Below are 26,578 nucleotides of genomic sequence, written 5' to 3'. Positions count from 1 at the left end.
GTTCCCTGTCACCAGCTTAAATTTAACCTATGACAGTAATGAGTGAAAGTCCATGTGCTGGTTGGCTTGTGTAAAGACTTTGTAGTCATTTGTGTGCATCACAAATGGAGTTAATTGACAGCTGTGTCAACAGCCTCTTTGAAGGAACCAGGAGTTCATTAGGCACATGGATAGAGCTGGTCTTTCCCTGGTAAAAAAAAAAAAAAAATACCCCTTTTATATGCAGCACTTGAGATGGAGTAGCATGGGGAAACTTGCCAAGATGCTGCCTGGTTTCTAGCCATGACAGTAGTCACATTGCTGAGGACCGCTCTCATTTGGCGGCAGTCCCGCAGTTCGCCTGCCTCCCAAGCACAGAGGAGTGACAAGAAGCTGAGGGGTTTCTCCCTCACCAGCATCTGGCACTTGCAGGACTGAGCTCTGCTTTCTCCTGTCTCTGGGCAAAGGCAGAACTGCCCACCTGAATTCAAGGAGAAAATCCTTAAATCCTTTAAAAGGTTTCATTGTAAGGCATTTTTGCATGGGCTCATTGTTAAATGATTGCACATAAAAATGCATTGATGAAAGGCATCTCTATCTTTCTGTTTCCCCTTTGTGGAGTCTTTCCTTCACAAATATAATTACAGCTATTCAGTGGTTAAAGTACTTACACCCTTTCCACACACTGTAACAGTTCCTTTCTGGAGCTGGTGCTTACTGGAAAGCGTGCTTATTGAAAGTTTTGGATTACTGAAGCTGTGCATGTCAGCCCTGTCTCCCATCCTTCCTCACTGATGACTATATGGACTTAGTCTGGGAAATTACTCAGTACCTTTGCTTAGAGATTTAAATCTTATGTAGTCTTTTCAAGAAAGAGGTTGGTGATTCCACCTGTAGTTGTAAATCACCGCATTCACACGTTGTTTGCAGAATAACATAATCAAACATTTTGCTATGGGAAAAGGAAGACAATGGCTGTACTGAAAGACACAATGGGCATCTGTTAGTGTAACAACAGGAGGGTTTTGCATAAATTGAGGAATGCTTCCATCTCATTCCATTATATTTCTATGGGTTCTCAAGAAAACTACTTTCATTTCTGTGCCTACATCCTGTCCCATGGATTTCCTTGCTGTACCTTCTGCTGCTTCAGTGAGTGGAACAGGGCTACGGTGAGCCGTACAAAGTGGATGAGGTTGCTGCACGGTGTACCAAAGAGCCAGTCACAGACAACAAAAGAGTGCTTAGTAGGTAACATTAGCACCTGTGTGTACAAGGCAGGATATAAAAGTCAAAGAAAGAGGATTCAGTTTTATAGTTAGCAAGGATACATTATATGGCATAATTATGACTTTTTTTGTTGTTTTGTTTTGTTTTATGCTTTGCTATCTCCAAATGAATAATACTCATTATTGTGTTTGCATTGTACATCAGATTCAGGCTGAACACATAAGATCATTGCTTCGTATTTTTGAAGCACTTCCTACCTTCCTCTTCACTCTGCTGTGGCAGTTCTAGTATTAACGTCTGGCCTGATAATCCATATCAGATTTGGCCCTGGTCCTGAGGGCTGGCCTAGATGATCCCCAAAAGTTCACCTAACCTTTTGTGACCTATGGATAATAAAAAATTTGCAACTGTGAGAAATAAGCCAGAAATTGTTTGTCCCACCTACAAAGCACGCTAGAAGTAACTATGAAGTAACCCTAGATTAATGACAGCATGGCTCTGTTTCCTCACAAAAAATGACTTTATTGCAGACACATGAAAGTGGAAAATAAAGCTATGAAACAACAGTTTTAGTAGGGGATCACTTTGTCACATTTCTGTACATTATTCCTACAGTTAAGGCACAATGAAAGGATAGTTTGATTCATTCTTTTTAAACCACAAGAATAATTCTTTTAACCTTCTCCATTAACCACAAGTGTTGTAAAAAAAACATAGAACAAAACTGTGACCCTGTATAGTTCCCTGTCTGCTTGCATTTTCTCAGATTCCACTAAAAATGAGACAAATTTAGCATTAACATTTTCTTTAAGCCTATGTGGTTATTTCCTTTAAGCAAGAAAAATATTAAATAAAATTAAAAAATCTTGAGACTAAAAGGAGCTCCAAGGAACACAGTTTGAACAGGACAGTACAGGTTACTGCACTTCAGCCACTAATGAAACTAGTCCAAAATTTGAGTTCTTAGAGGAAAACAAGTTACTTTTATTTTATTTTATTTTATTTTATTTTATTTTATTTTATTTTATTTTATTTTATTTTATTTTATTTTATTTTATTTTATTTTATTTTATTTTATTTTATTTTATTTTATTTTATTTTATTTTATTTTATTTTATTTTATTTTAAGAGTTGACTGTGGTAATTTGCTAAGAACCAAATGTCTTGATTTCCTGAATTCTTGTACATGGTAACAAGCTAGGTCTAAGGGCTATGGGGTGGCCACTGGAATGAGTTCATTTTTGTCTTCTTTGCCCAATTAAAACTGAAATCTTTAAGCCAAGAAGTTGAAAAGTGATGCATATTTCTTAATTTCTGAATGTCCTTTTTCTGTAATCTTGAAGAATCTTGGATTTTAGAAAGTGAAGAGGACATTATCCAACAATCAAAACCCTTGTGTCTAAATGGTAATAAATGCCCCAGATTAGTGCATTCAGAGTCACTGGTCATTTCAGAAAGGCCTGAGAATAAAGTATTGTTTTCTAAACACATTTTTCCCATGACCTACTAAGGGAATTGTGCAGTTACTACCTCCTTATCTATATATTTTTTTAGTAATGTCAATGCCCAGAGGAGATAATGTGTTGGATTAATTATCTGTGAAATATATATTGGGGATTTATTATTTTCTTTCATAAGGGAAAGGGCTCTGTCATGCTTTCCTATGAATATTAATGCATAAATGCTCTAAAAAATAAATACATGAAAAACAAAACAAAACAAAAAAACAACAGGGCTTGTGCTTTATTTTATGACTCATTGCAAAGTCTGTGGCATCAGAAAATCTGGGGATACCCACATGAGAGACTCAGAGACTTTGTGGCCTGCATTTCTTTAATTTTCAACAGAATTTAAACTTCTAAATTTACGTTATGTTAATCAGTTGGGATTTATGAACACTTTAGGTTAGTTTCATGAAGTTCATTTGTTATCCAGTATGAAGTGCAGTACAATTAAGTTTTGCTGTCTAATAAAAAATATATATATATACATATATATATAAAATCTGAGAATTTTTAATAAAAAACCTGTCAGACTATTCCCTATCCACTGCTCATTTAGGCAAAGAAAACAGCTAATATTTTAGAGCCATACTTATAAGAGAAAAAATAATAATTTCTAAATCTGGAATAAGACAAATGCAAATACAATCCTTTGGGGCTTTGTTCCTATTTCCTGTATAGAAGCTGTAATTTTTTGTAGTATCCTTCCACCTTATTGCTTGTGTCTAGACATAAATTGACCATAAAACAATATTAATATTGTATATTACCCTGGTAAAGCGTTTTTGTTTGGCATCAGGGTGGAACTTTGAACATTTTAATGGTACTTTCTGTAGCACAGTAGTTGTGAATGAGTTTATTTTAATGTAGAAATAAATTGGTTACTGAAGGTATTTTTATTATGCATCTCCTTGTAATTTCTGCCAAATAAACAAAATATTCCTCAGATAATTGGCCTATTAGTCTGTCACTTTCTGGCTATTTTTTCTATGCTGAATTAAAGGGGCCATAAATCCTAAATTCTTTATTAGCTTGCTGACTTTGCAGAGTTTGATGGTAAATAAACTGGCACAGCATTAAAAGCTCCTTATTGAAGGAAGACAATATGTTTTTTTGTATCGACTACTGCGTGATTCAATTTTCACTAAGTATCACCATGACCTTTATAACAGCACCATGAACTTTAAAAGCCAGTTTGCATGTGGTGGTTAACTTTCCCTTGTATAATGTGGTTTTAAAATGATGACCCAGCCTTTCCAGACTTGATAAGTGTGCAGCTGATAGTCTAATAATGAAAACAAAAGGTCTTAACAATTCTGAGAGCAATAATTAAACATTAAGTCATTAAGTGGCAAACTTGTGGAATTAATTGCATGTAAATGATTTTTTCATCTGCATATTATTATTATTATTAGTGGTACTACTACTGAATTATGTTTATTCTGTTTACATAAAAAAGGCTTTGAGCCTTTGCTTATAACTTTGAATTCTGGTAACTAAATCAAGATATCTAGCATGCTGCATGTTGCTTTTGACTCTTACATTAAAGTCATTTCCCTTGTATCTGAGTGCTTGTCCTCTGCTTCTTCCTCAGGCAAATTATCATGAGACATCAAAATGTAGCCGTGCTGAAGACATCTAGTTTACTCCTGCAGAAGTTAAGTGTCAGGACCAATATTTGTACAAAAGGCAAATCAATATTGAGTGGACCTAGATTTGGGATGTAGCTGTTTGAAGACACAAGGTGCAAATCTCTTTCTCCTAGTCTGCCCATTCCTCAGGAACGGCTGTGTTCGTGTAGAGGAAGAAAGGTATCACCATTAATGCACAAGTTAGGTGGTTGCTCACAATTATGCGTAGGCCATTTCCTCTTCAGTTGCCCCCTTTGAAATGGTGATATTTTTTTCTGGAGGTAAAAATTTGATAAAGAAATTTAATAGTTAGAGCAATAGCTCCAAGTGCATTTTCAACTTTGCACACTTTTTTTTTTTTTTTTTTTTTTTTTTTAATGACAGGGTATTTTGGTTTTATTTTAGGTTCTGTTTTTATTTTATTTAATACTAAGACAAATGATTAATCTATGTTGGCACTGAAAATCTACAAATGAGAACCAGGCTTCATGAGAGAATGCTTCTATCTTACACACTTTCTAAATCCAAACATACGTGCAAAATGCTTGCAGGTATTATTTATGGCTGTAATGGGCAGAGAGTGCAGGATGGATGCGTAAACAAGAAATGTCTATCTCTGCTACAAATTTGCTTTACATCTCATAGTTTGTCAAGTTTGTCATAAGTTGTTCATTAAACAATTGCAGTGTCTAACAGGTTCAGTGGTAATGTAGATAGGTTTCTTTACTGGTGTGCTTGTGATAATTGTACTGACTAACGTGCACAGCATTCAAATCTGTCTCTCTCAAAAGTAAATTTTCAGAATGTGATTTTCTTTTTGTCCTGCTTCCCTCTTATTCCTCATGAATATATGGGTTTTAAAACCAGCCCTGTCTGTGAAATAGCTAGGGTCTCTACAGTAGGACTGTATGATTTATTCCAGGCAATTAAAATCAATTCCTAACCTACACAAGGCACTAAAACCTGAATTGCTCAACACACTGGGCTGTTGAGCGCTGTGTGGTAGATTTTATTGTACCATAAGTGCTTTACTGTGCTGTAAAAAGGAGAACGTAATTGCTGTGTACAACTAATATATTCAATTAGGTAAGGATAATGTTTAATAGAGCTTTTTGTTGGTTTCACTTACAACTTGTGAGTTCAAAAGAGACGCTGAAGTTAGGGAATTTCAGGATGTAGAGTGCTCTAAGTATGACATACGCTTCAACAGCCTAGCACCAAAGCTATCCTGCAGAGACAGGATTATTGTGCATTTCTGCATTGACTGAAATGGCAGTGCTTAATTTATATTGATTCAGCCTGATAATTGGCAGCTGGAGGCTCTTACAACTTGTTGAAAGAGTGTTTGTTTTCCTAGTGCAGCTCCTTAGGTGCAATGACATCAGATTCTGTCTGTATCCTAAGAGCAGATATAGGAAAGTTTTTAATAGTTAAAATTAGGTACCAGAACAGCCAACTATGAACAGAAGTTGTTTACAGTGATGGCATAATTTCACCTGCAGGCTTTAGGTTTTATTTTGTTATGTCCCTGTGCAGCTCAGTGAAGACAGATTTCACTACCTAGGTATTCTTTGTGCACAATCACAGTTCTATATTAGTAGGACTGCTATGGATGCCCTGGATTTACCTTGGGTGTCTCCACCCATGTGAAGGTGACAAATTCCCCAAGGTAAGCACCTGCCAAACCTTTACCTCAAAGGGCTACTGAGAACTGACCACTGTATGTAATAAACTCATTCTTGTCCTTAGGACTCGGTTTTCAGTGGACACTGACAGCATGCTTATTCTTAGTCTCATGTCAAGTTTATAGGTACAATATGACTTCTCTTTCTCCTGTTGTTTTTGTTGTTGTGAAAAACTACCTGTTTTCTGGGTTTTATTGCTTACTTGAGGAAATCAAAAATGTAAAAGGGAGAGTAAAGGCCTCAAAATCGTTACTGTGTGCATGTATTTTTACACAACAGTACATGAAGACAGCTGAATCCCCAATGTGGTTGATTGTTTTTAAAGTCCATCTTCACATGAGGATTCTTCTCATGAGGAGGGAATTGTTATATTCATTCTCAATGTTCCTCAAATTAAGAACTTCACCACAGAAATTCATGTGTGTGCCACAAGAGCAAGGTGTTAGTGCACGTTATCTTCTTGCCTGTTGACAATCCAGATACGTCCCACTGACGCTGACAGCAAGCAGAGCCCCTGTTCTAAAAATAGACCCAAACAGCAGAAGGCCTCCTGCAGCCTTCTTAACCTGTGAAGGCCAGGGTAGGAGCTGGCTGGCCCCCAGGCTGCCTGGCAGCAGCGGCATTTCATTCCTGACCACGCAGGAAGGGCTCTGCAGTCAAATTATTCAGCAGAGGGGGAGAATCAAGCGCTGAGCATAAGCTACTCTATGCCTCCTACAAGGCTCTTCTTATTGAGCCAGTTGGTTTCCAAGACATTTTTTATTCACTGCCATTCTCCTCCTCCTCCTCCACCAAAAGACTGGGGCTAAAGCCAAAAATTCAGTGAATTCTCTATAGTCTGCTCCAATGGGCACAACAATAACCTATTTGATCATGTGTTTGGTGGCCACAGCGCTGCCGGCCTATAGCACTTATAGCAGATACCTGGGCCCTTGGAGGGGGAGGTCTCCTCTAAAGAATAGGGCAACTTTTCACCTTGAGGAGATTTATTTTATGCAACTCTGCGACTGCATTCAGGCTCTGAATGAAGGTTGCTGGTGTCACCCATGTGACATTTGGGGCAATGCCTGGTTTGTTTTTTTTTTTCCTGTTTTATCAGCAGTTGAGGCCCTTCTCCTTGCTATCATGGCTAGGCTAGTATCTTCTCTCCTGCTACTGTCAGCCCCAGAAAGCCTTCTCAGGGGTGAGTCCATAGTTTCTGGTAGAGGGTGCTGTAAGTGCTCAGGCTCCCTCCACTTCTGCCTGGCCATGGAGGGGTCTGCCACCACACTGAGCATCTGTTTCCTTCCATGCCAGTGGTGGGTAGGAAGTTGCCTTGTGCGATCACAGACATCATGGCTAAGGCCAGCAATACATGAAGTAGCACAATGAGCACTTCTGAAATCGGTGGGTGAAGCCACATGCACATCTCTTGCATGTGTTAAGACTGGCAATATATGTAATGAGCTCATTTTCACTTGAGCATGATGCTCCTGATCTTACTGATCCTTTTTGGTATCCAAATGCAGGCTTATGAACACCAGAGTAAGCAGCCTGTGATCTTCTGCCTCTTAGCCCCTTCTGGCAAAAGTCTTGAAATGTGCAGCAGGCTGAGACTGAGAATGAAGGGAGTGCCTGCTGCGGGCTGGCAGGGAGCAGGGAGTGGGGCACGTGGGGACCACTTGTTTGTGACCACAGGCAGAGCTGGGCCTCAGAGCCATGCTGGAGCAATTATCCCAGGCAGCTTTGGGCAGGGAGACCAAAGCAGACTCACAAGTAATTTTTAAAAAAAGCACTTGCAGCCCCCTGTCACTCCTTCTGCCCTCTGTGGTTATAGGGAACACTGTGCAGGAAAAGGCATGCCAAGGCCTTAGGGAGAGGAGTAGGCTGGTGCTTTCAGCCTCCATTGCCTCCTGCTTCTAGCCAAAAGCAATATTTTGTTGGGTACAGGCAGGAGTGCTGACAGTAAGGTAGGAGTGGGATCAGTCTGAGAGCTGGGCTTTGTAAGCGTGTTTCTAGAGGGGGGGGGAATTGCCCTTGGCTCCATAGCCAAACAGCCTCTCCAGGAGGAGGGAAGCAGGAAGGAGGACCACGAAATCATCTTTGATACTTAATGCAGTCATAAGATGGTTGGCCTAAACACTGCTAGCAGCAGTAAGCTCTTGTTTTATTAGGTGAATTTTAAAATATATGGGGAGGTTATCACTTTTTCAGACTATTATAATAATATATATATGCATACAACCAGGAGAAGTATAAATTTCAATAATATTATATATACATGTATATATAAATGAAATCAGGATTTTACAAAAAGATTATATATTCTTCCCCAAAGGAGAAAAGCTGCTCTTTCACACTGCTCGAAAATATGTTAAATTTCTCATTCTCCAAGAATTTTCTTGCACGCTAAACATTATTCTTCTCTCAGCGGCCAGGTTGTTTGTGAGAACTGAACTATAAACCACTGGATATCTCCATTTTTTTAACGATTTCTCTCCACTGTTTGCTTTTTCCTTGTGAAAAAGCCTGAAAGGGCTCAGAAAAGTGAATTAACAAGAGCAGTAGCCCAGGATTTGTTGTGTTCCCAAGTGTCTGTGGGTGAGAGTGAAACAGACAGGGTTGAGTCTCTGGCAGCACAGTAGGTCAAACAAGAAGAGGTGGTTTTAGGGAAGGGTAACCACAGAAGGAGTTAACCAAAACTGGATGTAACAAATGAAAATATGCATGCACATACATCTAGAAGGGACCTACTATTTGATCTTGCCTAAATCAGAGCTATTATGCTTACAAATAAGGAATCCACTTCTTGTTTAGCACAGAAACTGTCTTTGTGCTTATTATGTGAGTTGACTCCACAGCCTATGTTTAAAATGCCCCAAGGCTAGGATTGTTGTTTTTCTCCAGTCATACAGCAATACACATTTCAGCACCGATTCAACTTAGCTCAAAAAGCTGAAGTAATGCTAGTCTGGAAGCTAATACACCATATTATATTTTCCCTCTGTATTCAGAATTTGGTCTGTGGAGTATCAACTGTTTAAACTTAGTGACATTTTAAGTCCACTTGGAAAGTAAGAAATAGATTTTCTACTTCTGTGAAAGTCATCCGACAAGTAACCCAAGCATTTGTTTCTCTGATGTGAAAACTCCAATATTTTGCACAGCTGGAAGGTAAGGCTAAATATCTGCCTCTTCTGGACCACTTCTCAGGTCTGTAGAAATATTAGTTCCTCTATACAAAGGAAAAAATAGACATTCTCGTAAAATGTGTCTTGAAAGAATTGTTTCTGGGTTTCTGCAGGGAATGGATTGTGTTCTTTTCTATTGGTACTTACTTTTGTTCTTTTCTATTGGTACTTACTTTTTCACTTACGAAGTGAAAAATGCTAAGTGCAAGGGAAAGGGGGGTTAAAAATAAATTTGAAGAACCAAAAAATGTAATAAATTGGGTGAGCGTGGAAAAATTCTGACAGACTATATAATTAAAAAGGTTTATTTACCTTCTTTTCTGTGACCAGAAGTATAGGAAGCCCAAAGGGAGGAGAAGTGGAATGAAAAACAATATACTGTTAATAACCCAGCTGGTACAGACAAAGGAAGTGTCTGTGAGAGAGAGCAGAGGGAATGTGGGAGAATGCTGCCTGCTGTCTCTGCGTTTCCTAGTGAAAACCTAGCTGAATATTATGCCTGTGTTCTCCCTGACTCCGCTTTCTGGAGAGATGTTGTCAGCACCTTTTGCAACCCAACGCACTCGATGTCTTGGCCCCAGTATGTCGCTGGTCACAATATGCTTTTGGTGATTTTTTTATCTCCTGGGGCATGGGCAGAACTCGAGGCTTTCATTCCTTTCTTTCATCTCTTTGAGGCATAACCCGTTCCCTGAAGTCATTGTTGACATGGGATTTCCTTGTGGTGACCGCAAAACTGCATTACCAAATTGTACACGTTTTGCCACCACAAGTGATTCTGACAATTTTCTACAGCCATTGGAAAGTGCTTTCCTAATGAGGATGGTGAACAGGTCAAATAATTTCCTTTTGCTCCTTTTTCAGCCCAGAAGATTCCCAAATGCCGAGACAGTTTCCTTATTCTCAGAAACATGCTCATTTATTCTGTTGGTTTCTGGTCAGAATTAACTCTGCATGCTGGTTCAATTTCCTTCAGGCAAATTTAGATCTAGATCTAAATTCTGATGTTGTGCTATTGCCTTATGTTTACAACAAGGCAGCAGCTTCATCCAGAAGATAGGAGGCAGAGATGGAACTAAGCCACGTGATGCTAAGAATTTGTGATGTAATGTCAGCATCCTTAGCATCACTATGTATATATACTGTAATTGTGAATGGTGTGTGACTTGAACACCTCCCATCTGCATGGGCCTAATGGTGATCAGGATGTGGGGTGGCTATGGGAATGTCTAAGAAAAAAACAACACACCTGAAAGGCAGCTAATATCATTTCACAGAGGGTATTCTGGTGTCACGGCTGCTGGAATGCTTGATGCTTTTTTTTTTTTTTTTTTTTTTTTTTTTGGGGGGGGGATAAGCGCATGGAAAGAGGCAAAGTCCTTTTCCTTTGATGTTCATACTTCAATCTCTTTAAATGGACACCAGGGTTTGATGGCATTTTCAGCATCTATTAAAATAGATTGAAGTGACTCAGAGCCACTCTACTGTAAAATCTGTGCAGTTTTAAAAAGCATGGGGCAGCCCTGTGTCCCCAAGTCAGAAAAGAGAACAAAGAACAGCTACGATAAATAATAACCCCGTGAAAAAAAAAAATAAAAAAAAAAATAATACCAGAAAGACTGAGAGCCTGCCACCATAAACATTATTTTACAGGAAATGACAGTTCCTTAAAAATATTGAGAATAATTCTCTGAGGGAAGGAGAAAAACAACAAACCCTTTTCCATTTTAGAATTACCCAGTGATGTCAAGGCTAAACCATTCCTGTCTTGTGATCTTGACTAGATGGTCTCTGAGTAAAAGTTCTTCAGGAATATAAATGTAGCCCTTACTGTAACCCTGGATTTTGCAGCCCTGGTACAAATATGGCTGGTACAGTATGACTTCTGGTCACATCAGCATCTTTTGTGCCTTGTCACAGCAGCTTACTGTGGATAGGCACAATTGCCCAGAGCTGTTCGCTTGGAGATTGAACTCTGGCTTGAAGACACTCCTCCTTCCCATGTGCTACCCATGTGCCTTAATGGTTGGCACCTGCACTTAGGTGGGCATTAGCTGCAAATCTGCATTTGAGTACAGAAGAGGGGACACTCAGAGACATCTACCTGAAACAAACCCTGTCCTGTCCAATGCAAACGAGCCAGATCATGGCGGAGGTGAGGAATGGCGTGTTCCCCTCCTAGATATGCAATAGCACTCAGGTGGTATTTATTTCATACTGACATGCAAAAGGACTGCAAGTGCTTGATCAGTTTGTTCATGAGGGAAGAATTGGCTTGTAATAATTGGTCTTCAGCCTTGAGTATGCTGATCCTGACTTTCTTACTCTCAGGTAAGAGTAAACCCTGGGATCTGCAAGCTCTGCACTAATTTAGAAGCATGCATTTCACTAAATACTCCAAGCCTGTGCGCAGGGAAAGTACAAACCAAACATGGGACATAGGGAATTCGCCTCCTATTTTTAGAGTGCTTTGAAACTGCGTGCTTAAATGGGAGACCTGAATTAAGCCCAAGGCATTTTCCCCACAACTGTGGTTTAATAACTATACCAGCCATGATTTTTATACTGGTAATAGCTGCTTTATTATTGAAAGATGCTTTAGAGTAATTTCACAGCTTTTTGTGCTGTTTTAAGTTCTACAATGCGCTGCTTGATTAATGTTTTTGTAAAAGCTTCTCTTTGTAAAGGAGAAACTTAAAAACAAAGCAGACAGGAAAAAAATAAGGGAAAAAATTTCTTGAAATAGAAACTGATGACCATTCTTCTTATCTAGCATGTTTTCATCTGCAAAAAGACATGCACCATATGTTTGTTAAAAAATTTAATCCCAGCCAAAGAGTTCTTATCCTCCCCCATAGGTTTCAGTTCCGTACTCTGCAAATGAACAGAAGCCACTTTGATAAGGGTATGAAAAATAGGGAGAGGAGAACAGCCTGAAATGTAACCACTGCAAAGCAACTTGTGAGTATTTTGCAGATACATAGAAGGGATTGGAAAAAGAGGAAAGACATCCTTCTCAGGTATGCTTGCATGTGTAAGGGACATGAGGAGTTAAGGGCATCCGCATCCTAAGGAAAGGAGCAGATCTTTCTTCCTTGTCCCAAGAACAATAAAACTCAGTTCTGCCTCCAATCTGTGTGAGATTTGAATGGACTCATTCACTTCAGAGTAAATATATCGGTCAGATATCTCACCGTAGTGCTAGAGGCATGAGCCCCAGGTCAAGGCCAAAAGGTACAAGCAACCTGTTTGTCTTGATTACAGAATAATACAACTGATATTTAGTTAAAATGTGACTGTGATCTTCATAACCACTTGGGATTTTTCTGAATATGAAGAGGAATTGAATGTGAATTACATGATGAGATTCATACGTGGGATGTTGACCATTTGCAGTCTTCCGAATGTCCATGCATAGTTTTTCAAAAATTACAATAATCACCCTGTTTATCCAGACAAAATACACACTTAGATAATGCTATACCACAGAATTGAGGTTTCCATAATAGGAAAGTTGGCTCTAAATTCAAGAATTCCCTTAATGTCAAAACTAATTGTGTATTTTGCTGTGGGCTGATCAAAACCTGTTGTCCTCCACTGTTGCAGTTTTTTGTGGCAGATGTGCTGATTTTCCAGCTGAGCTGAGTTGACCAAAGAAAGACAAGGATGAAAATGAGGTATTTGCACAGCTCAATGTCAGGTATTTGGGCTCTATAATGATGGAAAACATTATGGCAATAGATGCTACTGTGAATCAGCTGGGGTTCCTGGCAGTCTGCTGTACTTACCACCCCTTCTGCCTATAGGGGCCTGTGATAGGCTCACTGTCACCTCCCTAGTCTTGCTAAGGAGTTAGTGGTGGGAGAGATGAGCACCCTCAGAGAAAAATCCCGCACTCCCCAAATAAGAGCCCAGCTGCCACGTAGTTATATGCTCTGGATTGCCCTCTGGAGGTGCCAGCTGCTCTCTGTAAACTTTATAGAAAGATTGGGCTCCAAGTTGAATGGTGAAAATATCTGTAGGGCATTTGTACTTCAGACTGATTGCAGATCTAGTCTGTATGGGTGCCCCCTTCAATAATCAAAGAAATCAACATGTGGGCAGATGTTTGCGCAGCAGCACAAGCACCTCAGAAGGTGTGGTGGAGCAGATGCTCTGGCCTCACTGCTGATGCGATGTGCCTGTTTTGGGTCTGGCAACCACCCATACAAGCCCTGCAGGAGTGGGATGGATGCAGCAGCTTATGCCTGTGTTGCTGCAGTTTGTGACACTTGTAGGCAGGTGCTCCATGGATCTGCCACGTGTGCCAAGCCTCGATGCCAGCACCTGCCTCTGCAGAGGGAAAAACAAACAAAAAACAAACCTGAGCATTTGTTTTATAAACCCCATGCAAGCAGAGCACTGCACAACAATATTAGTGTCTGGTACTGCAGAGCCCCTTGTGCTCCTCTGACTTGACCCCAGAGTGAGTGATAATGAACTGTACTCACAAATTGAATCCACTTGATATATCAAAACATGCATTTCTATTTTTACTGGGTGGGCCCAGCAGTGTGCTCAGTTACTATTATTTTATTTTCAGAAAGATTTTTGTAATTTTGAGGGCAGAAATATAATTGGAAAACAAAAATACAGAGCTAATGGGTTAGCATAACAAAAGGTACCAGAGTGGGTACAGATCCTTAATGCTTAGAGTAAAGTATCTATTCCCAGAATGGAATCTGAAACGTTTTGTTTAGGCTCTGTCTATAACGCAAATGGAAAGTTTGACTTCTCTGGATAATGATCCAAAAGTCTCAGAAGCAGTGAAAGGAACCTCCACTAGCTACGAAACACTAAAAATAGTGCTGCATCTGAAATTCCGCCTTTTTTTTTTTTTTTTTTTTTTTTTATGAAACCAGTTTGGGGATGCCTGTGTGGGATACAAAATATTTTCCCTGGTTACACGCCTGCATCAACAGGGCATCTAAGTCTCAGTTCGAACCTCAGACCATGGGATTATATATTTTAGATTCTTTGCATTTTTATTGTTCAGTCTGTAGCACAATGCCGAATCAAACTGGTGTCCGAATTAAGGCTTAGAAATGAGCTTTTTTTAAAGCAAAAAAAACTATAAATTAGGCTTCTTTCAAAACAATTTGATCCCATGATCTAGGGCTTGCTATGGTGCTGATGCATCCCTTTTTCCCTGGCCACTTGTAACTGGAAGACACCACTGTTCTTTTCCAGCCCATGTACCTGGATTTCTTTTTGCCTGGACCATAACACAGGCTGAGGAAGAGGGAGGGCTGAGGATTGGTGAGATGGTGCTAGAGTATTGGAGCCAGACCAGGGAGATCCAAACTCAGAGCCCTGCAATTTGGATGCAGATATATTTATTTTTATGGTGCCTCTGCCATCAGATCAGCTAAAAAACATCCTCTGCGCTCCAGTCATGTGTTGCGTAAGTTTTATATTCCTTTTCCAGTGGCATTCTTTCTCTTATGAATGAATGCAATGTTTTTCTAAGACATGCTTACCCTCTTGCGCTATGAAAAAGATGTATTACAAGCTGTGGCATTACAGGTTATCTCACATTAGCTGAGGGGCTTGCCCTTTGCCAGCTTTGACTCTTTGGCTGGGAACTTGTGGTCCGTGCCCATCATCCAGGCCGCCAAGGCTGGGAGCAGTGGCTGTCTGTCCAGCTGGTGGTGTGACAGGGTTTTTGAGAGCTCAGCTCGAAGCTATCTCCTTCACTCAGTGATAACTCGTCAGAGTTGCTGAATTTTCACCACTACAGCAATATCTGTCTGACCTCAGAAATAGTCGATTACCAGAGTGACTTTTTTTTTTCTGTGGCTGTCAGGCAGTGTGCATGACTTTCACCTTTCACCTCAAAGTAGACTAAATTTCTAACGTTATTATCTAATTATAGCACTGGTCATTGGAATGGAAAATTATTGTTACTTGTTTTTCCGTTGTTGGTTGCTCTGGGGACAGATACCCCTATCCAAATATGTTAGTTTAAAAAATTATTTTTAAAAGCACGCTGCTTCACAGAGCAACCCTGCCAGGTACTTCTCTCTTTTGCCTGGAGCTATTCATCCGCTGGCTTCTTCTCCTATTTCTTGACTCCCTCTTTCCTACCAGAGACAAGGATAAAGCACACAAAGCCATTCTCTTCTCTTCTCCTCATTTTGCCACTTTTGTCCCAGCCCAATTTCTCCTGTAGTTTCTAAGGTCAGCCCCTATGAGGGCTCATTCTGCAAGGATGGAAAATGAGAAAGGGGGAGAGAGGAAGGACTGTGTCCACAGTGTGCAAGGAGTTCTGTGTTAATAGGAAATATTGCAAATAAAACCAGTAGTTGAATGGTCTCTTCTAGGCCTTGCAGTTGTAGGGCATCAAAGCATATACTCCCATGCTGGATGTTGCAATCTTTGAGTCGCTGTCTCCATTACCAGAATTGTCTCTAATGCTTTTGTTTCCCTGTAAAGTGCCTGCAGCAGCAATGACTGAGACTGAATACTGTTCAAGAGGACTTTTTCAGTGTGTGTTTAAAGGGAAGAAAGAGGAGAGGCTGTCCTTCTCCAGTCCTTTCTGAGAGAGTGGTTTGCAGTAGCAGGTTCTGCAGAATGGCAGGGGGGCATAAGGTGGAAGGGATGAAGGGATGCCAAAAACAGACCCTTGGGCATTTCAACATCTCCTTGAAAGGGAGTGCTCCTTGCCTGCCAGCCCCAAGAGAGTGAGGAATAGCATTTGGGAGGACATGGCTGCCCACTGTCTGGCCATCAGGGATGATGCATTTCAATCACAGTCAGCCTAAACTGGCCTTGAACTAAGGACCTGGAGGAGTTGGTGGTTTCCTTGATTGCGTAGGCTCAGCTGGAGGAAGGAGTTCTGGCTGAAACGCAGGTGTGTGCAGTGATGTCTGCTCTTTCACTTGGGTCATAAATCTATTATTTTACTGTTATACTGCCCCGTAGAGAATTCTGGTTTTGGTTCAGTGTGCTCTGGGATCTGCTCAGCCTCATTTCTTGTTGGTCTGAGCTGATGCAGCCAGCAAAAGTGTAAACTGCAATGGTGCTCCTGTGATGTGAGGGGCCAGCTCTCCCTGGCTACCAAACCGAATATAATTTACATCACCACAACAGCAGAGCAAAGTTTACAGCCATTACCAAAGGAGTCCAGAGAAATGTTTTATGTTTTTATTCCAGCTAGCTCAGATCTACTGCATAGCTGCATGTTTACAGCAATCTGCGTAGGACTGTCTTGGAACTGCTTCATTGCATCCCACAGTTATCACTTTACAATTAGCTAGAGTCAAGCCAATAATCTCACAGAATATAACCAAGAGTAATTGTATTTCATGTCATGGTTCCAGTCCTGTTTTAAGATTTTCTTAAAACTACACTTGAAATAAAAATGCATTTAACAAATATCCTAAATGGTTAACTCCTATTCAGTGACGAATAGGATGTTTATTGCTTGTGGTTTCTTCAGATTGAAAATGAATTTCAACAAGTTATGATCTTATACTAGACAGTTTTAATTATGTGACATGCCTGGTTGTTATTTGAGAGTCCTTGCTCGTGTTTGGATTCTTAACACGCAGGGGAAAAAAATCATAGTTTATTGTTTATTAAATGGTTCTTTCAGAATTTGGACAATCTTTTTCAAAATTCTTTCCATTTCAAATGTAATTACACACAGGCAGGTAACCAGGCACATTGAATTAGAATTATTTTTTCTACTTTTCTTTGTACACCACCGAGGAATGGTGCTTAAAATTCCTTGGCATCACCTGCCTCTGAAAACTTAAATTACTAGTAATCTAGTGAGAAATTATCAACACTGCTAATAATGCTCCATTGCAGGGACTATCCTATACTTGTTATTCCACCAAAACAAAATAAATAAAGAAATTTGCAATCAGACACAACCATGGCTCAACTGCTGTAACTTATTTGATTTGAAATGAGCAAACATAATTCCTCCAGATCTGAGTAGATTTACAGCTATGAAATGTCACAATTGCCCAAGAAGGTCATCCTCTCATTTCTCCTCCTTCAGCCTCCCTCATTAATGGATCTCCAAGAGCCCTCTGCGGTATTGATCCAGTCACGCAATGCATGCGGGGAGCCCCGGGATGTGTTTCCAGTGGTTCAGCCAGCAGCCCTGTCCTGTTAGTCCTCTGCACCGACCACCAAATAAAAAAAGATAACACCATTTTTTCTAATGATTCATTAGGAATGCTAATGATTCATTTCTCATACATATGGAAGTGTTCAGTCGTCAGGAACAGCTTTAAATTCTTACTGCAGCTACAGTTAATGGCACCTCGAGGTATCGTTTGGATATATTTTGCTGGGTTTGGTGTCCTACAAAATGTGACTAAACCAGGATTGCTTCTGTGTGACAGATCTCTCCTACTGTGTTTTACGTTACTCTGAGGTAATGCTAATAATGTTTGTCTGCTTTCTAACCGGTCAGGTTGTATAACCATGCAGAACAAGGCCAGCAGTCAACATTAGCATTTTAATTACAAAGGTTTCTATCAGCAGATTTTTACTGCACGAGACAAAATTTCTAGACAGACGCTGTGCCACGAAGAGGGAAGCTTAACAAAGGACAGCAGGGAAAAAACGTCAGACCTATAGCAATGCATCTGATTGTAGAGAGCTTTCTGCAGACCCTGTGTCCAGTCAGCTGAAGTGAGTGGTGAAGTTGTGGGATAATGAATGGAAGATAAATCAAGCAGAGGAGAAATTTGGGGCTCATAGGGAACTGCCTGTTCTGCTGGGGCAGGTGAATATTTCTGAGGGTGCCTACTCAGCATATGTTGGAGTGGGATGAATTTCCTTATTGTGAGGCAAGACAAGCTCATTATTTAAGAAGATAAAATAAGTATGACCTAGGGCTGGTGCAGGGGAGTTAAACTGACTCTGAACACAAAATAGGTTTGAACTGTGGTTTGTTTGTTTGTTTTTCTCTTTAACTTTTCTTGAACCAGAACTGAACTTGCATGTTATCTTGAAGTTTAGCTGACTGCATGCTGGAAGTGAACAAATAACAGCTTAAGTCAGAGCTGAATGCGAACCAAGCTGAAAAACCGACTGGCATGGCTCCTGGTGTGCCGGCTGCTGCTCTGGCTGCTCACAGGACTGAGCGTGAGATGAGAAGGGCTTCCAGAGCAGGTAGGAGGAGTACCATGTTTCACTGTAGTCTCAGACAGCAAGGATCAAGAGGCAAAACACTCCAGTTAATCGTGTCTGTAAATGTTAAAGTCATTTTCTTCCCCTCAGGTCCCCAAAGCAGGACTCTCATATCGTGAGAATAACAAATACAAAACAGCTTGTACTGCCATGGTTGTCCTGAAAAGGCTTCAGGAATTTTTCCTGCTTTGATGGGACTTAATGCCTTACCTCTTCTTTCTACAGGTGAGTCAAAGAAATAAGATAGTTGAAGTGATTAAAGGATGTTTCTGGGCAGGACTGTTTAAGACAGCCAGTTAATGCAGTGAATTTCAATCAGCAATAGTGATTGATTACGTTCTACCTAATAGGATCAGTGGACACAATATATACTGGACTTCTTTTTTCCCCAACATTCTTCTTGGCCACTGAACTCTGATAACTGCAGCTCGTTTTGCATATTGGATGAAGCAGAGACAATGTTTTCCCCAAATTCCCCCGAGTTATTGCTACAAGAAAAGCGATGAGGTAAGGTGGAACAAAGCTTTCTGTGGCTGGAGTTTGTTCTTTTATAATTTTTATTTTTTTTTTCCCTGTCATCAGCAAGGCCTCCTCATCCTCCCCAGTGCTGAAATGTTTTCACCTGAGGTGTGTGTCACACACCTGGTGGTGAGGGTCTTAGGTCCTGGGAGCTGAAAGGAAGGGAAAAAAGTGCTGCTCAGTGGTGAGATCACTGCTAACACATGTGCTGTGCGCAGGACGGTTCTCGGAGCCTGGCAATTTCCTTTGCTTCGCAGAGGGCAAAAAAACCCTGTGTGGCCCACAATGTGCTTTCACTAAGTGGTGTGTCCTCAGGGAAGGAGAAGAAGCTCTTCTGCTTTGCCTTGAAATTGCTTTCCATGTCACTTGCTAAACAGTTATCAGTTAAATAAACTCCCGGCTATCCTCGAGACATGATTCTCTACTGGGAGTCGCTTTATATACATTTCATTCAACAGATACTTTTTTCCGTACTTTAATTTCACATTCTGTTTTGCATATTTTAGTCAGAATCCTATGCTTTATTGTTTCCATGCTGGTGAATAGTGCTCCTCCAATTCTCAGGATAACACATTTTCTGGTCCTGCCCACAGCTGGATGACTGAACGTGTACGCACTCATCAGTAAGGCCGTGATGTATTTTTTGTACTTCTTTCTACCACGGAGGTAGGGTTGGAGGATGGATGTCTTGTCGTCCTACCAGAACGATGTGTGTGCAAACAGTTAACTCCCGGCAGCTGTTGGGAAGAAATGTTGTAATTTACACAAAAGGCGATTTAGCCAAAAGGTGGCACTGCGGCTGCACAAATTTTGCAGCAGATCAGCAGTCTCGTAGAAGTTAATGAGCCATTCAATACATGCATTGTAACTCCACTTTTCATACCTTGTCAACGGTAAGTATCGAAAACTGGCTAATTATTTCCCAAACATTAGAATAATAGCCGTGTTTCAGGAGCAACCAATTTGGTAACCATACTGTAAAAGTAATGAATACTTTATCCTTGCTTCAGGGAATCTGGACAACCCAATAAAAACAAACAAACAAAAAGCCAATCGATACCTGAAAATGTGCTGCCAAAGTGGACAGAATATTTCAGCTCTGCATGTGTCCTACACACAGACTCTTTGTCCTGACTGCTTGCTTTGTGGCCTCCAGGGCAAGGAGAGAGATGTTCCTCAGCAGCTTGTTCTCGGGACAGATCCCATGCTCTTAAAAGCACTTCTGGGGCTGGCTGTACCAGGGGCTGGTGAGATGGTTCATTAGCAGGCTGAGCACTATGCAAGCCTCATATTCTGCCACCTACAGACTGGGCCACTCAGCAAGCTCACAAAGGCCACTGCGTGCTGAAACACATGCCAGCAGTTTGGGAACCCAATGCCCAGGCTTAGTTTGCGGTGAAGATGCTGGGGTGAGCCACAGAGGGATGAGATATGGGAAGGGAGAGAGCCATGGCCTCGGGCTGCATCCTTTCACGAGTGTCCTGCTGTTGGGGGCTTCAGCAGGATCTCTGCTGAAGGTGGAGAGGGCAGTGTCTGTATGACTCTTAGAAAAAAAACAAAAAAACAGTGTATAAATAAAAATAAACAAAAAGCACATGAAAAGATTCTTAAGTAATAAAGTCAATAAGCCAGGACTCCGAGAGCATATTTAAGGCTTGTAGCAAGCCTGGCTGAGGTCCTTCATCAAGGATGAGCCCTGGGATTTCAGCACCACAGGGGCACGGCACCCGCTTTCTCTTGCTCCAGATCTTGTGTGAGGGTGCTCCCGCAACAAGGGGCTTCTGTCTGCACTGGACTCGTCTAAGTGGGAGGAATTACGAGATACTGCCCAAGCCTAAGTGGCCTTTTCATCTGCGTTAATAATACCATTAACAACTCTCTCCTTTGTAGCATCGTTGTACAACCCAAACTGTTAGGGTTATTCGGCACGCACCCGGGGACACGCCAGCTGAGCCGCCAACTGCCCCTTTAAACCCACAGCGCTCTCACACCATCGCGGGGGAAGAAGCTTTCCAGAAAAGTCAGATGCATTCCAGACCTATTTCTCTTTCTTGTTTTCTTTCTTTCCCTCTCTTTTTTTTTTTTTTTTCCCTTCCAGGCGACAATTTGCTTTGCGCACCCAAACGCGCTGCCGCAACCTGGGGCGGGAAGCGGGCGATTTACAGAAAACCACTCCAGAAAAAAAAAAAAAAAAGGAATAATAATTAAAAAAAAAAAAAAGTGGAAAACCAGAAGAAATTTCAAGCAAGGACAGCCACAGAGGAGGAGGAAAAGCCAAGCCCCGGGTGCGGGCAACGCGGCCACCTGGGCGGGGGCGGGGGGCGGCAGCGCCTTGCCCGCCCCCCTGGCGGCCCGGCTCGGCTCGGCCCGGCCCGGCCCGGCCCCGTCGGGGCGGAGCTCGGGGCCGTTTCATTGAGCGGCTCGGGGCGCGCCGTCGGGGCGGCGGGCGAGGAGGGGGCCGCGCTGCTGCTGCCGCCGCCGCGGAGCCCCGAGGGGGCGGGCGTGTGTGCGTGTGTGCGCCCGCACGGGGATGCGGCGGGCGGCGTGAGACGGAGGCGAGGAGGGGAAGGAGGGGACGGGCGATGCTCCGCCGCCGCGGCGGCTCCGCGCACGGGGGGACCTAGGAGCGGCGGTGGCGCGCAGCGAGGGACGGCTCGACGGCCGGCCGAGACCCCTCCAAACACACCCGCCCCGGCGCGATGGCCACCGAGGTGCTGTGCGGGCTCACCTTCAGGCTGCTCCTGCCCGTGTGCCTGGCTGCCGGTACGTCCCTCTGTCCGTCTGTCTGTCCCTCCGGCCCCGGGACGCGGGTCGGCTGCTCTGGGGATGCTCCACTTTCCTCCCCGGCGGCTGCTGCCGAATTGCTTTATATTCGCGACAAACTTTCCTTCCCCTTTCCCCAACCCTGTCTTTATCCCTTACACCGCCGCTGCTATTCCCTGCGCCGGTGGCCGTGGATTTTGCTGCCGGGACGGGAGAGCCGGGGCCGGGGGGCTCCCGGCGGCCGCCCCGCTCCCGTTCGCGGCCGTTTTGGGAAATTCCCAAATTCCCAAATTCGCGGAGCTTTGCGGGGGGGAGTTGGTTGCTCTTTTTATTTATTATTATTATTATTTTGTTTATAGACTGAAATTTCAGTTTGTTAAAGCGCCTTACTTAGCAGGCAGCTGGCCAAAGCAGGGATTATTTTTGGACGTAGAGCCGCGGTGCCCAGCCGTGGGTGGATATGCTAATATTATTAATCTGTGCCCTCCGCGTAATTCGAAAATACAACTTCAAATAAAGCACCGCTTGCTTGCTCGGTCAGCAGGACGATGAGCTTTGCCTTCAGTGCTGCGCTTGCTGCTCAGGCTGCTGCTGGCTGGGGTGGACACAGGGCAGGAGGGGGCAAGCAGGGGCTGGGAAGACCCCCCTGGGCCCCACACTTGGCCCTGGAGAAGCTCTGTGATGGCCTGACTGTGGCCTCGCCATCCCAGCATCTCCTTCCCTGAGGGGTGCCCCCCGCTGCCCCTCCCCAGGGTGTCCTCAGCATGCTCCCCAAAGAAGGCCACTGGCAGCTGCCCTAGGAGTGCAGGCTGTAGGTAGGGTGGGACGGAGGGGGTGATGGACGCAGCTTTGCAGCCCACGACCAGTGCCTACACCCCATTTCTGAAGCTCCAGGCCCCTGTGCAGCTGGCTGGCCCAGCTCTTGGCTTGGTTGCGGTTCCCCAGGCCCCTTGGAGTGGGATCCCACCAGCTTCGTGGCCATCCATCCCTGCATCAATGGGGTATGAGTGGGCATCAACACGGCCGGCGTGTGGTTGGAGCTGGGTGGTGGATGGGGCAGGAGGCAGGCAACGCTGAATGCCAAGGGTGGTATCACCAGGCATTCCCCCCGTGCCAGGGCAAGGCGAAGGGCACCCCTGTGTTTGAAACCTGTCAGGCCCTGTCCGTGTTTTCCTTAATCTCACTAAAGATGAGTGGTTTGTGGATGAGGATGAATTAATTGGCTGGAAAGCCATGTGGGGAGAAGGAAAGATTCTAGAAGTTAAATTGTGTCGAGGGGAGTTTTGTTGATGTCTCTTACACCATAATAGCTAGCTGAGGTATTACAGTAGTAGAGGGGTTTTCCTGTCAGGTGCTTGCTTATGTTGTGGTTCTTGCTAATCTCTTTCTGTATCACAAGAAGTTTAGATAAAATTGTTTTGCCATCCTGATTCCTGGTACTCGGTAATGCAGAGGTACTTTCGCATTGCAGTAAGACCTCCATGGATGAGAGCTGATGTCAAAAATTGCTTATGGTCTTAAGTCACCTTCATGTGAAGATTAATTGAAATGTAAACCCTGAAGGAGGGACTTCCTGGCTTGCATATGAACAGACACCCTTCTGTAGAGGTTTTGGACCTAGTGATCTCCTTCAGTTTTTTGTGCCTTAATGTGCTATGTCAATAGGTGCTGCTCCTTTTCCCGTTGCAAACCCTTAGCAGAGTGTTTTCTGAGGTGAAGCCTAGTTCAGCTACTTCACTGCTCCACTTCTGTGTCTGCACCTGAGCGATTCCTGAGCCAATGCTCTCCTCCTTTCCAAAGCTTCAGAGAAGTGCTTCGTGGGCTTCTGGAAAAAGGCTCTTTAGAGTTCATATATCAGAATGATGGTTATTTGTATGACTTAAGGTGAGGTTACATCCGGAGCTGAAAAGCTGCCACAAGGACTCACTGCGCAGAGTGATGCCTTGTGTCTCCTGCTCCTGTCTGGGCAGTAGATGTGTGCAGCTGTGCCAAAAAGCGGAGCTTTGCATTTTGTTCAGGATCTGTGTGTGTGATTTAAAATGATGGATTGCTGTAGTTTCTTATCGTGGTAGAATTTGCTTTTGGGTTTCTAACTAGCTTGGAGAGCCCTGACGAGGTGTGTGGACGGGAATAGCAGCTGGGGCAAACTCATTAAAAATAACACATCTGCAAAGCTGAAATACGAGTCTTTAAAAATGTTTAAGACTTTAATTCCTTGATATTTTAGTATTTAATTTTATTTACTTTTCAAATAAAGTATTTAATATTTGCTGGTATGAAATACTTTCCAAGCATGGATTAATGTCACGTAATTGAGAAAACACAATTCATTGTCAGAATATTTTAAGATCAGATCTGTAGTGCTGAAGTGTCATCTTGTGCAGGGTAGCCTAGATGACTTCATTTAAAGCACAAGAATGATGTGTGTTGAGCGGCTAGTGAAAACAGGAAATTTAAAATGTGCAAAATGAACGACTTTGGAGATTGAAAAGTTGCCTGTAGCTGTATGACCTCAAAATTGATCCACCATCATGTAATTTTCATGACAAAATCTTACGTTCAGTCTGATGTGAACCTAGAGCTTAGAGGACAACTCACAGGATCATGAAACCTCTTTGCAAATGAAGTACTGTGCTCTGCAATAAGACAGGGATTTGGATCTGTTGTTTTTTCAGTAAGATTAGTGCGATGTGATATTTTCCTGTGTCGTGGTAGTACAATGCTGGAAAAACAAATAATAACCTGTGAGGAAAAGGGGGAAGAAGAGCTTTTGGTGCAATTGGTGGGCTTTCTTTCTTTCTTTCTTTTTTTTTTTTTTTAAAAAAAAAACCTTAGAAGTTAGCATAAACTTGTTCTCTTTTGTTACTTACATAAACTTCAAATGTGCAAAACGTGATTTGTCTGTCTCTGAAGTAAAACATCAGAACAATCTTTTGCTAATTGCTTTCCTTGGTTTATAAAGACTTGAACCACAAAATTGTGGTTTACATCACTTGAAAACAATTTTCGATTATTCTGCTTCCAATTGTTTTACTTTGCACACAATTCATTAGTTTTGTTTTAAGGAAAATATTATTATTTTCAAATGGGATGCCTGAAATAAAGAACGCTTAGAGAGAACAGCTTTCTCTAGGTTTTGACTGATGCTGCTGGATTGCACGTTACCAGCAAATCGGCTTTGGTAAGTTAGCTGCCTGGCCCAAGCACTTCCCAGAAGTTGCACTATTTTTCTGAACTTTGGAATTTTGACCAAGATGAGGCAAGAACTGTAGGATGTTTTTTTTTTTTTTTTTTTTTTTTTTTTTTTTTTGTGGTGGTGCTTTTTGTTTGTTTGTTTGTTTTAGGGGATGAGTACAGGCATTAGTGTTTGGTAAGTGACAGCAGGTAAGAAGAAAATAGTTCAAAGACTTCTTGTAGGAGACAGAGTTCAGCTATTAATTGGAAGTTTTCACTTGTCTTCAAGCCAAATCTTTGAACTCCTGGTAGATAGTGGGAATTGCTTTTATTTATCCTTTCAGTGTGTGTGATTCATCAGAGATATTGAATGAATCAGAATGATCATCTACTCAGGCCCTAAACAGATGTTACGTTGAACATTTTAAAAGCATACGCAATATTTTTTCAACAGCAGTCAATTGTTGGATGTGCGTCATGAGCATGGCCAAGTAGACCAAGGTGCTTTTTCTGTCTTGGAAGGTAAAAATAGGTTCTAGTGTGCTTGGGGCTCTTTGGCTTCTATCCCCAAATTAACAAGTATTGGTGAGAGCTTTGGAGGGGAAATACCTGTACTGAATCATTAGCAGGTACGCAAATACTATTCAAATTATGTATTTAAAGAGTATTTCAGAATGCAGTGCCTCTCTGTATGCTTTGATGCTTTGAGTTGTTACTCTGCACTTTTTCTATAGACAGAATAATTTAGACAACTCCCTAGTATTGAAGCAAGTCCACAAAGATAGTGATCTATGTCATGGTCTGATTATTATTGTTTGGGTGCTTGGAGGTAGCCGTTTAAAAACGGTGGTACAATATGATGTTGTGTTGTAGTTTTCAGGTGATGGAGAGATTTTTGTGCCAGCCTGTAGAGGTGATGTTAAAACAAGGTGATGACACAGCAAGTAATGATGCAGGACCATTCGGATTAGAGGAAACTTGACTAGTGGCATTGTATGTGACAGAATATACAGATGCATATATGTGTATATATATTAAAAGTTGCTGATATATTTTTAAAGTTGAAATGAACATCACATAGTCTGTGAGAGAGCTGCTTGTCACTCTTTAAATTGTCCAGTTACTGAAAATAGGGCAAAAGAAAGACCAAACTGACTCGTGTTGTTATAGCAGGGAATATTTATTATGGTGTACTGAGAAGAAAGATAGAGAACAGCATGAGAGAGATTCACATAGACTTCCTGTTGCATTTTAAAACACTGTTGCTGTCCCAGAACACTCATAAAAATGTTAGTCACATCAACAAAAAGTCTAGGAAGCACTTAATGGGTAGCAAGCTAAAGAAAAAACAAAAACAAACAACAACAACAACAAAAAACAATAAACGTAGATGCCAGTTTGCACAAGAGATCCTAAAATGGCTGTTAAGTTTCCTTCTCCTCTTCAAATGTTTTAGAAATATATCTGGCTTCATTTATGAAAGGAAGTTTTGCTATTTACCTAGTTCAATGGGAGCAGGTGAAAGGTGTCAAGGGGAAAAAATTTATGCAGCCTTGCAGGAGCAACATTTTCCAAACTGGTAGGCACAGGCTTAGGCTTTCTTGTGCACAAAAAGCAAATGTCATTTAATTGGCCTAAAGTGGAAGCCATGGAGATTTAAGATCCAGACTAAAGTGTTTTGGGGAGAGCAGGGAGGCAGCATTTGCCGGTGAGCACCACATGTTGGCTCTCTG

At 42.0% G+C, this 26,578-nt stretch overlaps 1 protein-coding gene and 1 long non-coding RNA gene across 10 annotated transcripts in view; both read left to right on the top strand.

The window, feature by feature from the left end:
* The first annotated feature begins 11,245 nt into the window (after positions 1-11,245).
* LOC137850989 (uncharacterized) lies at positions 11,246-19,376 on the top strand. Its single transcript, XR_011092937.1, has 4 exons — positions 11,246-11,352; positions 18,219-18,371; positions 18,480-18,614; positions 18,740-19,376. It is a non-coding gene; the product is annotated as an uncharacterized lncRNA (long non-coding RNA).
* A 1,823-nt stretch (positions 19,377-21,199) lies between these two features.
* Positions 21,200-26,578, top strand: part of PIEZO2 (piezo type mechanosensitive ion channel component 2) — a 310,777-nt gene continuing 305,398 nt past the window's right edge. For 4 of the 9 annotated variants that reach the window (XM_068671651.1, XM_068671648.1, XM_068671650.1 and 1 more), the window contains exon 1: positions 21,211-21,671. In XM_068671651.1, the coding sequence (XP_068527752.1) occupies positions 21,608-21,671 (64 nt within the window). In that variant the 5' untranslated portion in view covers positions 21,211-21,607. Of the gene's footprint in view, positions 21,672-26,578 lie in introns of all 9 variants that reach the window. The other 5 variants (XM_068671656.1, XM_068671657.1, XM_068671649.1 and 2 more) reach the window with 5 other exon arrangements.

This window comes from Anas acuta, chromosome 2, assembly GCF_963932015.1.
Source record: "Anas acuta chromosome 2, bAnaAcu1.1, whole genome shotgun sequence".
Taxonomy (NCBI): Eukaryota; Metazoa; Chordata; class Aves; order Anseriformes; family Anatidae; genus Anas; species Anas acuta.
Note: the sequence above shows the minus strand (reverse complement) of the source record. Positions and strands in the feature narration are given on the sequence as shown.